This window comes from Sapajus apella, unplaced genomic scaffold (genome assembly GCF_009761245.1).
Source record: "Sapajus apella isolate SASKATOON/1434 unplaced genomic scaffold, GSC_monkey_1.0 scaffold19, whole genome shotgun sequence".
Lineage (NCBI taxonomy): Eukaryota > Metazoa > Chordata > Mammalia > Primates > Cebidae > Sapajus > Sapajus apella.
This window is the reverse complement of record NW_022436959.1, coordinates 30,288,149-30,302,670: the sequence shown is the minus strand read 5'-3', so window position 1 is coordinate 30,302,670 and position 14,522 is coordinate 30,288,149. Positions and strand designations below refer to the sequence as shown.

Sequence of the window (14,522 nt, the reverse complement as noted above, 5' to 3'; positions counted from 1 at the left end):
ATCAATCTGCTTCCATCTTCTAAAATACTATGAGACTAAACATCCTTTTGTAATGCTAAGGAAATTCCCGTTGATTTGGGAGAGGGATGTTCTGGTCGTAGAAAGATGCTGTGTCTCAGAAACACTTCCATATTCTTATGCTAGAAATAGAGGGGAAAATAATGCTTCCCCATACCCCCTCCACTGAAGTCCTCCTTTCTTAGCCTGATTTCTACGAAATGTCTTAACGCCTACAGTTATTTGGCCATCCTCAAAAGTGCAACTTATCCTGACGTCTAAAGGGACGGAAAAGTTACGGAAGTCCAAGGAATGAGTCACTTTGCTCAAACTTGATGAGTAATCTCAGGTGTCTTGAAACCAGTTCGGAAGGAGAGAGGAGGGGGTATCAGATCTGCAGACGGAAGCAGGCCGCTCTGGATTGGATGGCAAGACCTCGATTTTCCTAAAATTGCGTCATTTAGAACCCAATTGGGTCCAGATGTTATGGGCATCGACGAGTTACTGTCTCGGAAACTCTCAATCACGCAAGCGAAAGGAGAGGAGGCGGCTAATCAAATATTGAGCAGAAAGTCGCGTGGGGAGAGTGTCACGTGGGTCTGGAGGCTCCAGGAGCCTGGAATAAATACCGCAAGGCACTGAGCAGGCAAAAGATCGCGCTCCGACCTCCTCCTTTCCCGCCGTAGCCACCGAGATTGCGGAGCGATCAGCGTGCCCTCGGAGGAGCCCGGCACCCCGTGGGACTCTCTGTTGCAGTAAGTGCCCTCGCCGTGCTGGCCGCGGCTGCCCGGCTCACCCCTCCGCGCATCTGTCCGAGGTGACCGCTCTGGGTGCGCCGCTGCGGCGAGGGGCAGTGGGGAGGCTGGCTTCCCAAACGCCAACGCCCCTCTTTGTCTTCCACCTGCAGAGCCTCCTGGTTTGAAGGTGTGGGTTGGTGGGTTGGGGGGCTGGGGGAGTTGGGTTTCAGGGAGAAGAAGGCTGGAGAATCTTTGGGGCACAATTATCTTGCCTAATGGGTACAGGCGAGACTTTAGTCCTTATGCTTTTGATCTTGGCTCATCCGTTGTGGGGCAGAAAATTCTGCTGCCCTAACTCTTGGATAACCACCCCTAATAGATACATTTTTTTCTCTTTGGTCTCTTCTCCCTACCCCTTCCCAGATATCCAACATGAAAATCCTCGTGGCCTTGGCAGTCTTTTTTCTAGTCTCCACTCAGCTGTTTGCAGAAGAAATAGGAGCCAATGATGATCTGAATTACTGGTCCGACTGGTCCGACAGCGACCAGATCAAGGTGAGGCCCCTTCCCAGGACGGCCCGCAGCCTTCTCGCTGGGCTGACCTGTCACCTTCCCACGCAACAGCACCCTAGTTAGCCTGGCAGGCACCGCAACCGCGACGAGAGGCAGCGGATGCGTGCGGGAGGATGGAAAGGGGCGCTGTTTGCCGGGTTCCTCACGGGATTTTGCGCCCACGATTCAAGTTTCTTCCCGAGGGCTGCACCGTCCGGCCCAGAAACTCCCTGCAGCAGGGATGCCCTCCCGGATGAGCCCGAGATCCTTACAAGGGAGGAAATCTCTTGAGCTTTCATCCCCCAGGAACGGGGATTTCGGGGACTCAGGTCCAACTGCACTGCCCGAGCGTCTGGGCACCGGCAGAGGAGGGCGCCTTGGTCGCGGGCAGCAGCGGGCACACAGGCGAGCTGCAGGGTCATTGGAAGGCCAGAGGCGGGAGGGAAGTTAATTTCCTACCTTTGCATTTGTTTTGCGGACCTGAGGACGTAGCTTCAAATTTCCGTTTAGAAACTTGTAGGCTACTGGCGCTGGAGAGCGCGCCTCGGGAAAACGGTGAAAGTCGTCTGTAAAGCGTCATCACCCTTCCCCACCACAGCCCCAACCCCAGATCACACACACCTGTGTGTATTTAGGGCGGTGAGGACTCTCCAAAGCCGGCACCGAGACAAGACGGAGTCAGGTGGCTGCGTGGCAGATAAGCACAGGTCCATGGGCTGGGAGGAAAGAGCGGAAAGCGCTCGAGGCTTGAAGACGCTGCGCCAGCAGCTAATTCGGCCTGGCAAGCTTGGGGGAGCAGGACGCGAGTTCGGAGAAGAGGGGCACAGAGAGGGAGCGCCTTGGGAGGGACCCCGCTCAGCCCGAGCGTGGGGAAGTCTGCCTCCCCCCGCCTCGGGGCCGGGGTACCACAGGAAGGGCTGGGTTTGCTGGGCGCCTCGCTCCGGTTGCCTTACACTCCCTTTGTCCGTGCTTCTGTCCCCCAGGAGGAACTGCCGGAGCCCTTTGAGCATCTTCTGCAGAGAATCGCCCGGAGACCCAAGCCGCAGCAGTTCTTTGGATTAATGGGCAAACGGGATGCTGGTGAGATGGGCGACCATCCCTAGGTCTCTTGGGCAGCCCGCCCTGTCTGCTCACTCCTTCCCGGGGTACCCTAGGGTCTCTCTCTCGGAGTAGAGATTTCCACTCCAAGAAAGGTGTAATTCCCCAGGCGCGACACTGGCCCACACCACGCCAAGGCACGCACGGGCCCGCGGAGGGAGGGAAAGATCTTGTTCGCAAGCCTCACTCTATTCGAGTGAAGCGCTCCCTTGACTAAAGATCCAAACTGACAAAGGGAAGGCATGGGCCTCCGAGAGAAAGTACTGCGAATGATCCAAGTGCATGTGGAACAGGATTTTATAGCATTCTGAGGTGACAGTAGATTTGTTTTGGGATAGAAATATTGTTTCCTTGAATTCATCGCACCATCAGTGGAACATGTAGTTAATGACAATTCGTCTCTTGTCAGATTCCTCAATTGAAAAACAAGTGGCCCTGTTAAAGGCTCTTTATGGTAAACATTCCTATAAATCTTTATTTTACTATTGTGAAAGCACATGTAGGAAAGTGAAATAAAATATTTTGTGGGCTGAAATACAAGATCTGGATCATGCCTGTTTAATAAAGAGATGGATTTGCATGCCCTCTCTCTCTGTCTCAGTCTCTCTCCCTCTCTCTCTCTCTCTCCCCTCCCCCTCCCTCCCTCCCTCTGAACGGGTGCTCAGCCTTGAAGGTGGGAGATGTTACAGTCTTACAGTTAATAAGAGGCCTCAAAAGTCTCATAGCCCTAGGTTGAATCCCATAGACGGCACTTAATAAAATTCCATTAATTTGTTTAAATATTTAGTTTTTATGATTAATAATTTGTTTAGCATTTACAATTCTGCTTTATTCCTCAGGATAATAGAAAATGTTACATATTTTGAGAATCAAATTATTTTATAAAAGACATAATGTAGCATCTTTAAAAACAAATCTATATGTGTTTGCTAATTTTATCTTTCTTCTAGGCCATGGCCAGATCTCTCACAAAAGTAAGTTCAAAATTTTTTTGACATTTATCAAATTTAAATGTAAAATTAGATTGAATTCCACTTTATTTATCTTACCTTATTTTCTATTGTAACCTTAGGACTTAATAGGTTTAATGAGACAATATAAGAATGGGGGAGATTCATATTACATCCAGAACATGATTGTTTAAAGCTGTGTTGTTTAGACATATTGCACTTATCAAAAAGAGGCATTATATTAAAAAAGAAAAAAGTCTTTTAGGTCCCTTAAATTGTTAGTATTAGATAAGAATTTCAACCCTAAGATTAGAAATCCTGCATACAGATTTCTTCCCACCCACTAAGCTTACCTTCATTGTTAAACAAACAAACAAACAAACAAAACCCACGAAAATCCCACAAGCATTTATAGGCATCTTCTAACACATGTTAGTATGCTTGCTCCAACAATGATGTCATTTAATTAGGGTCATCCAGCAGCCAATTAAATGGAATGAGTGAGTGAATATGAGTAGAGAATCCATACTAAAAATAAAGATGGGTGGAGATGCAGTTTTTTAATCCCATAATTGAATGGGAAAAGTCAATCAGTAAAACATTTCTTAGGGCAGAAAAGATGGCAGAATTGTGGTACCTGAAGGTCATTAGATTTGTTTCTCAATGGAACCAGAGTTGACAAGAAGTCGTAAGGGTCCATCTTCATCATACTGTCCATGCATGTACCCTGTCTTGGATTTGGTTCATTGTGTGGCAGAGCAGGCCACATTAACATAGCAGCTCTATTCTCAACAATTAAAATAAAAACCAAGATAAATTCTCTCCCTAGCATTAAAATAGTAGCCTTTTCCAAAGAGTTCATCTTTGAAAAATAAATAAATAGTATTCATATTTACTTTCTAATGATTTGACTTTGAAGGGAATTATATATAAAAACTTCTATGTGATAAAAAATGTACTCTATTCATGTCAAAACTAATGCACTTTTCTGAAAGCAGTATCCTTTAATAGCCAATAAAATAAAAACATTGGCCTTTTAAAAGATTATAATCATCAAGGAAAGGAATCTGATTTAATTAAGGTCTACTTGCTGAGAAGCACAACTTTTCAATAACACAAGGAGATATGCTTGAATATTTCACTCTCACACAAATGTGAAATTGACTTCCTAAAAAATCAAAGCTAGGTCAAATATCAACAATATTTTATAAAAAATAGTTTTTAAAACCTTATATAACAGATAAAATATAATATGAATAAAAAGTTCTTGCTAATATTAAATGTAGAATTGAGAAAAGTGCTTTCATTATATTTAGCGTTATTTATAAAACTTTTAAGGGATCTTTATTAAGGCTCATCAAAACTTGAAGTAGATACATATTTGTTATACAGACATATATTCAGAAGCTTGCTTTGTTCTAGTTATAATAGTTTGTTTACTCAAAGATATACATATTAAAATACCCCTAAATGTATTTTTCCAGGGCATAAAACAGATTCCTTTGTTGGACTAATGGGCAAAAGAGCTTTAAATTCTGGTATGTATGAAATCATGACTGAAAATGAACAGTATCTCAAATCTACTTCTAGTATTTTTTTCTAAGACATAGTTTTTAAAATATTAAAAAGGAGTAGTAGATATAAAAATGGGTATTTACGGTAAAAAAAAAAATTCAATTGTTGTAGCTGCAAATGGAGTTATATCTGATTAAGCTAATATCTGTCTATTTCTCTCAAATCACCATCCTTACAAGTGTCTGCCTCATTTAATCATTACCCAACCTGAATCTTTGAGTTAGTCCTATCCTCTTTCCTGTAGATCTCTTAAATAAGTCTTGTTTAATCTTACTGAACTACAGTAGAGTGGGGAGTACAGGGAAGAATGAGGCTAATTTTCACTTGTTATCAAAGTAATTTGAAAATTTTACAAGACATTACATCTGGCACTCTTCCAACACAAAAATAAATAAATTCACAAAACAAATTCTTTATACAAATTACTTGTTCTTTATGAAGTTGTAGAAATTCAAAATCTAAACATCCTGATAGATGTTGGAGAGAATGAGAGTGATATGGTTTATTCCACTACATTCAAAAAGTAACACAAGTAAATATCCTTGAGTGTTCTGGCTATAAACCCCTTAAAGAGAAAGGAAGCCACAATTCTCATTTTAATTCTGACAACTCTTTCATATGATATAAAGACTACAGGTTTCCTTCTCTTCAGTTTCCATCTTTTTTGTAAATATCACATATGTATATCTGAAAATCATTATTAGTTAACTAATTCATCAAACTGATTTCAAGATAAATAACCCCTATATCATTTTAATAGAAGCTCACTTTTTGCTAAGACCTTATAGCTCTTAGCTCTTGGGCTTCTTGGAAAAGCTATTCAAATTCTATTTTGCCTTCAGTGAAAATAGAATTAAAATACTAAACATGTAATTAATTAGAAAGTAATCACCAGCTGTCTTACCCATTTAGAATATTTCTAGTTTCTAGACAATCTATAAGATGTGCTGGCTTAATTCTTAATTGTCTGGATCCTAGCAAAAATAATTATTCTAGTGTTTTTTAATAGATATTTTTTTCTTTATTGGGAAATATAAGACTTGGGTACATCAAATAAAACTGATTTCTGTGGGGCAAAAATCAAAACCCATAATAGAAAAAAAAAGTTAACACAATCTGGGCTACCACAGAAGCCAGAGAATATATTCATATAATTGAAAAGTTCTATGTGCTTCATAATTTACCTTTTCATAGAAAATATCCAATAAATTTGGAATTTGTAATTCTTGGTTTTGAAGTCCACAGGACAAGCTAGCCTAGTGTTTTTATTGGGTCTCCAATTTCTATATAGACATTACCTTTGCATCTTGTCATCAGTCATTTTGGGCTGCCGAAGTGTAAGTGAAGTGTAAGAAATTATCAATGTGCCTTCATGAAAAACTTGTAATTGTTTTATTAATATGTATTATCTTCCCACTTTTGGAAATGAAGTATAAATTTAAACCACAAGGGCTTTTATTTGTATCAGTACATACTAGTCATCACTTAACTGTAGTTTTCTTGATAATCATATTAGTCACCAACTTTCCATTTCCAGAACTGATATAGGTTTCAGAACATGCTTAACTTTACAAATATAGATGTTGTACAAATTACAACAGATTAAGTGCTATTAAATGTACTTATAATAATAAATAATCATAGGTAATGATAAATAGAATCACTGTAATGAATCAGGATCAATTTGTAACTAAATCTTTGTTCCTCCATTTTGGTTAAGAAAATATAAATAGATGAAAAATGAGCAAAAATGTGACCTGATTCACAGTTAATCAGGGATCTTTTCATATACCTCACTGAGGCAAGGTTATCATAGCCTTAATCTACAGCTATCTGATCCTTACCCACTCATGGTCAGGGACCTCTTTGACAATCTGATAAATCTAGATGCCCTTTCCCAGAGAAACCATCAGCTCATAGACTCAAAAATTTATATCAGGCTTCAGAGGATTCAAAGACCAGGTAAGAGGACATTATTTTCCAGCTAAATCACTAGCCTGTCTTTCGTTAGTTGACATTAGCTTTCATCTCATTTCTCTGAGGCACAGAGTCATATTACCTAAAGCTTGTCAGAGACTGAACTTGGGCTATTCATCCTATTCCTAATATAATCAAGCCAGAATGAGAAATAAACTGTTTCCTTCCTTCGAGCCTGTCCAGTGTGGGGCTCAGACTGTTCTGCCTCACAAGTGCATATTTAATTGATATAAAATATTCAGCTTATTGTTAACCTCCCTTAAAGGATAGTTGGGTGTTTAAGACCAGTATTAAAAGAGGGAAGTGATAACACTGGTGCCTCTACCTGCCTTCTCTGTCAACAAACATCTTCTCACTGGAGAAACTTCTCAGAGTAGCACCTATTATTCCTACAGATTCTTCACAGATCTTTCCACTGTTTCTGTTTAAATTCAGTATTTTATACAAGCCATACTAAATTTCAAAAAGCATAGTAGTTCTACTATAACATACGTCTAAGTCTATAAGGTTAAGATGATGAAAAATATCCCTAGATATTTTGATAACAATAGCCTGATTTTTACCACTTTGTGGTTACAGATTCCTTTGAAGTTATATGTAATACACAATTTTGGCATTTTTTTCCAGATAATATGTTTAAATTACTTGCTAGCTATATGTTAAATACCTTTAGAAGCAATAATTAATCCTCCAGGCCGTTCAGGTGCTCGTGAAAAGTTAAACAGTGTAGGATTTACATGGCTCAACTGACTCACCTATGGTAAATGAGCTGTTTTTAATCTGGAGGACAGTCCGTCACTGGGAGGTATCCACAAGGGAGGAAGAGACCCCCACACAATTAGATGCCCCTTGAACAGAGATCAGCAAACTTTTTCTGAAAATAAACAGATCATAAACATTTTAGGCTTTGTGAGCCATGTTATCTCTGTTACAACTACCCAAATCTGTTATTTTAGGCCAAAGCAGCCATAGACAATATGTAAGTGAATGAGTGTGTCTGTATTCCTATAAACCTATTTACAAGAGCAAATGGTAGTCTGGATTTGGCCCATGGTCTCTGCTAGAATAAAAGTCCCACATTTTGTTTTTATCCTACTAATATTCCTGGTTATTTTAGGCATTTTTCCTTTCTATAATTCACTGTGGGTATTTGCCACTGCTTGAGAAAGCTGCTGAGAATCAACACTGGAATATATTGTGGAAATAAGCTTTGGGGGCACCAACTATGTGATGAATGACAAAAGAAACTGAGTTCTGGTGGTTAGATCATTTCCAATCAGAATAGAGACCGGGTCAGGATTGGAAGATGTGCAAATAACATTCCTAGAAATACTTCCATAGAGGGGAAAATGTCATTATGAGTTTAAAATAAATTACTATATGCCCTATATGTTTACTCCCTCAGTGAATTCACTTAAAAAACATTTTACCTCCTCTTTGTTTTCAGTGGCTTATGAAAGGAGTGCCATGGAGAATTATGAAAGAAGACGTAAATAAACTACCTAACGTTATTTATTCAGCTTCATTTGTGTCAGTGGGCAATGAGAGGTAAAATAAGACATGCACAATGAGGAATAATTATTTAACAACAATTGTTTGGGGTTGAAAATTCAAAAACTGTTTATTTTTCATATTGTGCCAATATGTGTTGTAAACATGTACTTTAATTCCAGTATAACTCCCTTAAAATAGAAATAAGTGGTTATTTCTCAACAAAGCACAGTGTTCAATGAAATTGTAAAACCTGTCAGTGATGCAGTCCTAAAGAAAGAAATCACTGCTTTGAAGCAGTTGTGTCAGCTACTGTGGAAACGGAAGGATTTTCCTACTTGTTTTCATGGTTAAAATGTACTGAGATTTTGGTATTACACTATATTTGTATCTCTGAAGCATGTTTCATGTTTTGTGACTATATAGAGATGTTTTTTAAAAGTTTTAATGTGATTCTAAGGTCTTCATTTCATTGTATGATGTGTTGTGATAGCTAACATTTTAAATAAAGGGAAAAATATCTTGAAGATTTTTGTCATATTCTTTTATTAAAATTTATGTCCAATTAGCAATCTTTCCTTTAATAGATAAAATATGTTCCAAGAAGTTTTGTCTAAAATGAAATTTCTCTCTCTCACACATACTTTGTTTTTGCTAAATCATTTGTCATGAGATCATTTATGAAAAACATAATTGCATTTTGAATTCCAAAGAGTAAAGGCTAAATTCTGGTTATATATGTCTTTGATTCATTTTTACAAATAGGATAATAATCTATTTCAAAGATGTATTTCACTGATTATTTTCTTGTTGAGTAAAACATCAGCTCACTACCATTTTAGCCCTGCTCAGAGTCCAGGTATAAATGCATCAGTGCATGAGGCTCACTAGAATTAAGATAGCAAATCAAATGCTCACAAAGATTGTCAGAAGATGATACGGAGAGATGAGGTGCTGATAATAGGGCATCACCCTCACAGCAAAAATAAGAACTCCTTTCCAGCATTTCTAAGGAGTGCTTGTGAATTGCTAACACCCATAACACTCTGTCTGGCAGAAACACATGCATCAGGAATAAATACTGAGCACTGAGAGGGAGGCTCATGCATTTTTATTGATAAGTGTCCTTGGAATCATTTTCTGATTGCATAGAGCATGTGAAGAATTGATCAGGGGTAAAACAATGCAGACAAGCACTGTTCAGTGAAGTAAAAAAAATGAATTTAGCCTGGTTGGGTGACTAGGAGCAATAGAACTATTTGCAGGGTAGAAGAGCTAAAGTATATTTTAACATTTATATTTTCAATTAAATAGTTTTAAAAAACTCCAAGTCATATTCCTTATTATACAATATATCTAAATATGAAAAGAATATGTAATGGCAAGCAAAAGAGGGAAAACCAGAGTCATCCCCTAGAGCCCCACTCACCAACAGCAATGTTTAACATTCTATTGAATAATAATTATAATAAATATTCATCATTACCTAAAATTACATATGTACTTAATCGCTCAATGACAGAAATACTATCGTCATTATTATCATTTTACAGATGAGGTTATGAGGTTAGCTTGAAGAAATGCTGGAGTCAGAGATTATAATATAATAGGAGTCAGGACTGGAAATAAACTGAGAAGGAAATAGAGCAAATTACTATCCAACAATGACATTGATTAAACAAATATACATTAAAACAACAGAATATTATACAGGCATTTAAAGTGGCATCATGGTGTATTTAATAATGTAGAACAACATATATGGTATGTTGTTAGACACAAAGCAGTATTTGTGTAACATACATGTATGCTGCAGTTTTTCTGCATAGCTGGTGTAGCAAGAGGAACACTTTTAGTGGACAAGCACATGGGACTCAATGTCATACTACTCAGGTTTGAATCTTGGCTCTATCATGTCATGAATTGCCTTATAAAGATGGGCAAATCCCTTAAATTTCTTTGCCTTATTTTCCTCATCAGTAAGATTAGAATAACACTAGTACTCACGATATGGCATTTAGCTGAGGGTTGAGTCAAATAATGCAAGTAAAGCTTTGAACACAATCTCTCACACACGGCGAGTGTTCAGTGAATGTTACCTGTTCCCATTGCAAGCTACTGTTCAAAATGCCAGTGTGAAAATTAGTTCTATATTTTAGCCATAAAAAAATTGTTATAGGCACCAGACACACTGAACAAGCAACAGCATGGGGTGGTATTTAAACCTTTGCCTCACAAATATATAAATCCAGGCTCTATCACAAATTTGCAGTGCTTTGTGCTGTTCATTGCTGCACTAGATAGTCCCCATGGCCCCTTCCCACTCAGAAATTCCATAAATCTCCGTGGCATGATCCCACAGTGCTGCATAAAAACATGCATTGGCGAGACTTCACTCCTGTCTGCTTTCCCTCTAGGCCCAGAAATCCAGCAGCAACGCAAATAGAAAAAAGGAGAGAAACTTTGGTTTAAGTTTCTGCTCAAAAAATTATTATTACTTTCTCTAACTTACTTAAGCTAAAGTAAATTCTTTTCACCTATATTCTTTCTTAAGTATTTTATTCTGTTATGAAACAGCAAAAAGACAGAACTATGTAATGTTACCTGTACACATTATTGCTTTGGTTTTTGTTTGTTTTGTTTTTGCATTGGTCAGGGCCCAAGTCAAAAATAAATTACTCTCAAGCTAATTTGAGGAGGGGTTAATAAAGGGACTAGTTACAAAGATATGGGCAGCATGTAGAGAAGCTAGTAATGGTATACGGTTCTCCATGCTACGCTACCCCTAGGCCAGAAGGATTAAGGTGAGGAAGTGAGGGTTCCTGTATTCAAAAGGGTGCCTGACAGCAGCGTCTTTAGTAAAAGGTTGGAGCTAAAACAAGGTGTTCAGGTATGGGTGGGAGGAGGAGAATGGAATGACCAGGGAATAAATATCCCATCCTCATTGCCACCCAGCTGTCTGGTCTCCTGTCAGTACCTCCCACTGGGCAAACCTAACTGGAAAACAGAAGAGTAGAAGCCCTTGAATTCTGTCTACACAGGTAAGCAGCATCAGGGCTCTTAAGCAGGTGGAGAAAGCTGACAGGTGCATTGGTGGGGTGGGGCAGGGGAGGAGGAAGGATGATATTCAACACAAGTATACTCTCTTATCTTGAATCAAAGGGAAATTAATAAGCAGAAATTCAAACAAAGGAAAGTACAGAGTAACAATAAAAGTCCTTCTCTATATCCCCAGGGATATACTTTCACATGTGTCCATCCAAACACACAAAAATAAGAGTATCTTATTTCAATTTGAGCACACGCTGAAATCTCTCCTTCTAACCCAAAATCATTACAAATGATTTTTAAAGGTATATTTTTAGGGAATTTAATAAGCATGATGGGACTTGTGCAAAACATAGGAAAGATTTTTATACAAAGAATTGTTCCAATTCAGAGAAGGTATGGGGCTGTATTAATAGTGAGACAGGATTCAGGTACTGCAAGACTGAAGCTAAGGCTCTAGCAGCTGTTATACAATTTGGGTCTGGCAGGAAAAGTGAGGAGAAAGAGCTGTGGGTCCGGATCTTACCAGGGTCAGTGAAATAAATTCAGTCATTCACCTTCTTTCACAAATTAAGGGCATATTCACACAGATAAGACCTTAGAAAGTTTACATGCACCTTCTCTGAAAAAATTACTAAGGACATATTTCAGCAAGAAGAAAACTAAACCTGGGAGGAAATAATTATAAGAAATATGGTGAGCGAAGTAATCATTTTAAAAATATTGCTAAATTGAAGTAGTTATATATGTGTATGTGTGTTAAATAAACAATCTAGAAATAAAATCCAGTAAGATGTCAACATGGGAGTTAGCTGGGGGAGAAGGAAGGACAGTATAAAAGGAAATGAATACATGCTAAATTTATTGTGTTATTGAGAAGGCTAGAATATAGTCCAGACTTTTTTTTTCAAAGAATGTGTAAGTTTCTGTGTGTGAGTTAAAAATGCATGCAGAGTAAAACTAAATAGATGAACATCTATTAAAGCAGAATAAGGAAACTGTTGCAAAACACAATCTAATCAACCGAAGGAAAGAAAGGCTTTTAAAAACTGTTGGTTTAAAAAAAAACTAACTAAACATGTATATTTACATGAAAATGAGTAGTTTTATTAGACCTATTAAAAGATAGAGATGTCAGGTTGCTATTTATTATTTACCAAAAGACAAACCTGAAAAAAATAGAAAAGTGTTAAAAAATAAAAGGATATTTTTAAAGTCTGTCAAATACTAACATGATTATGTAGCAATTTTACTGTCATACAAGTCAGTAAAGAATTTTCCTGGTAAAAATGCTAGGAAATCAAAAACAATTATTAATACTAAAAAAGAAATAATCTACTAAGAATACACAACAGCATTGAACCTTTATGAATATGAGGCATATTCAAAATATATAAAGCAGGCTGGGCACAGTGGCTCACACCTGTAATCCCAGCACTCTGGGAAGCCAACAAAGGATTAGCTGAATCCAGGAGTTTGAGACTAGTCCAGGAAATATAGTGAGATCTCACCTCTACCAAAAAGAATTTCAAAAATTTATATATATGTATGTATAAAACATATTTTTACTGGTAATTGTGGAGAATACTGCAATGAACACAGGAATGCAGGTATCTCTTCAAAGTACTGATTTTATTTTTTAAAATACATGTATATCCAGAAGTGGGATTGCTGGATCACATAGTTCTGTTTTTAAATTTTTGAGGAATCTCCATATTGTTTTCCATAATAGTCATACTAATCTACATTCCCACCAGTAGCATACAAAGTTTCCTTTTTCTCTATATCCTTGCAGCACTTGTATTTTGTCTTTTTGATAATAGCCATTCTATTATAAAAGTTTTTATATAAATATGCCAATCAAAATATTTTAAAGTATTAAAAATATATAAATAATAGCTATGAAAAATGTCACACATTTTCAGTCAAAAAGTAAGCAAGGATAACAGGAATTAAATAACATAAGAATTTTTATGAAATAGACATATAGATAATTAAGACATTTGCAATCAAGAAACTTCATCCGTAATGAACCCCAAAAATCCTCAAAAAATACTAGCAAGCCAAATTCCACAGCACATTAAAGGAACCATATACCACGATTAAGTGGTATTTATCTTTGGGTTGCAAAGATGATTAAATACATGCAAATTATTGATGTGATTTCATGGAAGGATAAAAATTATATTAATATTTCAGTAGATGCAAAAAAGCATTCAACAAATTCAACATCCTTTTATGACTAAAACTCTCAACAAATAACTATGGAAAGAATATACCAATATTCTTTTTGTTATTTTTCTCAACATGATAAAGCCCACAAATAAGTCGTTTACAGTTAACATTATACTCCACAGTAAAAAGTTGAAAGCTTTCCTTCTAAGATTAGTAACAAAGCAAGGATGCCTACTCTTACCACTTTTATTCAGTATTTTACTATAAGTCCTAGTCAAAGCAATTAGGCAGGAAAAAGAAATAAAAAGCATCCAAATTAAAAAGAAACCAGTAAAATTGTTCTTCTTTGCCAATGACATGACCTTATGCATAGAAAACTGTAAAGATTCCACACAAAAAAAATCCTTGGAACTGATAAATTCTGTATAGTTGTATAATACAAGAGCAGCTATAAAATCAACAGCATTTCTGTACACTAACCACAAACTATCCAAAGAAGAAATCAAGAAAATATTACATATAATATTTTTTAAATACATAAAATATTTAGAAATAAATTTAACCAAGGAATTTCTACAGTTTTCTACATTGAAAACTATAAAAACTATAAAACATTTATGAAATAAATTGAAGATATAAAGAATAAATGGAAAAATATCTCATTTTCGTGGATAGGAAAAATTAATATCATAAAAATATCTATACTATTCAAAGTGATCTACAGATTTAATGAAATTCATATTAAAAGTTCAATGAGGTTTTTATAGAAAATCTTTTTAATTCTAAAATTTGTATGGCACTACAAAAATCCTGAATAGCCAAAGCAATCTTGAGCAAAAAGAACAAAACTGAAGACATCACACTACCTGACTTCAAAATATATTACAAAGGTATGATAATCAAAACAGCACAGTTCTGGCAT

At 37.1% G+C, this 14,522-nt stretch overlaps 1 protein-coding gene across 9 annotated transcripts; it reads left to right on the top strand.

Moving 5' to 3' along the window:
- The first annotated feature begins 468 nt into the window (after window positions 1–468).
- TAC1 (tachykinin precursor 1) lies at window positions 469–8,904 on the top strand. 9 transcript variants are annotated; one of them, XM_032287144.1, is made up of 7 exons: window positions 474–752; window positions 1,158–1,289; window positions 2,270–2,366; window positions 2,794–2,838; window positions 3,335–3,358; window positions 4,819–4,872; window positions 8,334–8,904. In XM_032287144.1, the coding sequence occupies exons 2-7, from the start codon at window positions 1,167–1,169 to the stop codon at window positions 8,381–8,383; spliced, it is 393 nt and encodes a 130-aa protein (XP_032143035.1). In that variant the 5' UTR covers window positions 474–752; window positions 1,158–1,166; the 3' UTR covers window positions 8,384–8,904. The 9 variants fall into 9 exon arrangements, with proteins under 9 accessions (XP_032143043.1, XP_032143041.1, XP_032143039.1 ...); XM_032287143.1 differs by lacking the exon at window positions 474–752 and adding an exon at window positions 771–921; XM_032287146.1 differs by lacking the exon at window positions 474–752 and adding an exon at window positions 995–1,013.
- Window positions 8,905–14,522: the final 5,618 nt, after the last annotated feature.

What these genes read in the sequence shown, in the direction of transcription:
- TAC1 (XM_032287144.1), top strand. Translation starts at nt 1,167, where the DNA reads ATGAAAATCCTCGTGGCCTTGGCAGTCTTTTTTCTAGTCTCCACTCAG. An exon ending in AATGGGCAAACGGGATGCTG is followed by an intron (nt 2,367 to 2,793) that starts GTGAGATGGGCG and finishes GTCTCTTGTCAG; the next exon opens with ATTCCTCAATTGAAAAACAA. An exon ending in CCTGTTAAAGGCTCTTTATG is followed by an intron (nt 2,839 to 3,334) that starts GTAAACATTCCT and finishes TCTTTCTTCTAG; the next exon opens with GCCATGGCCAGATCTCTCAC.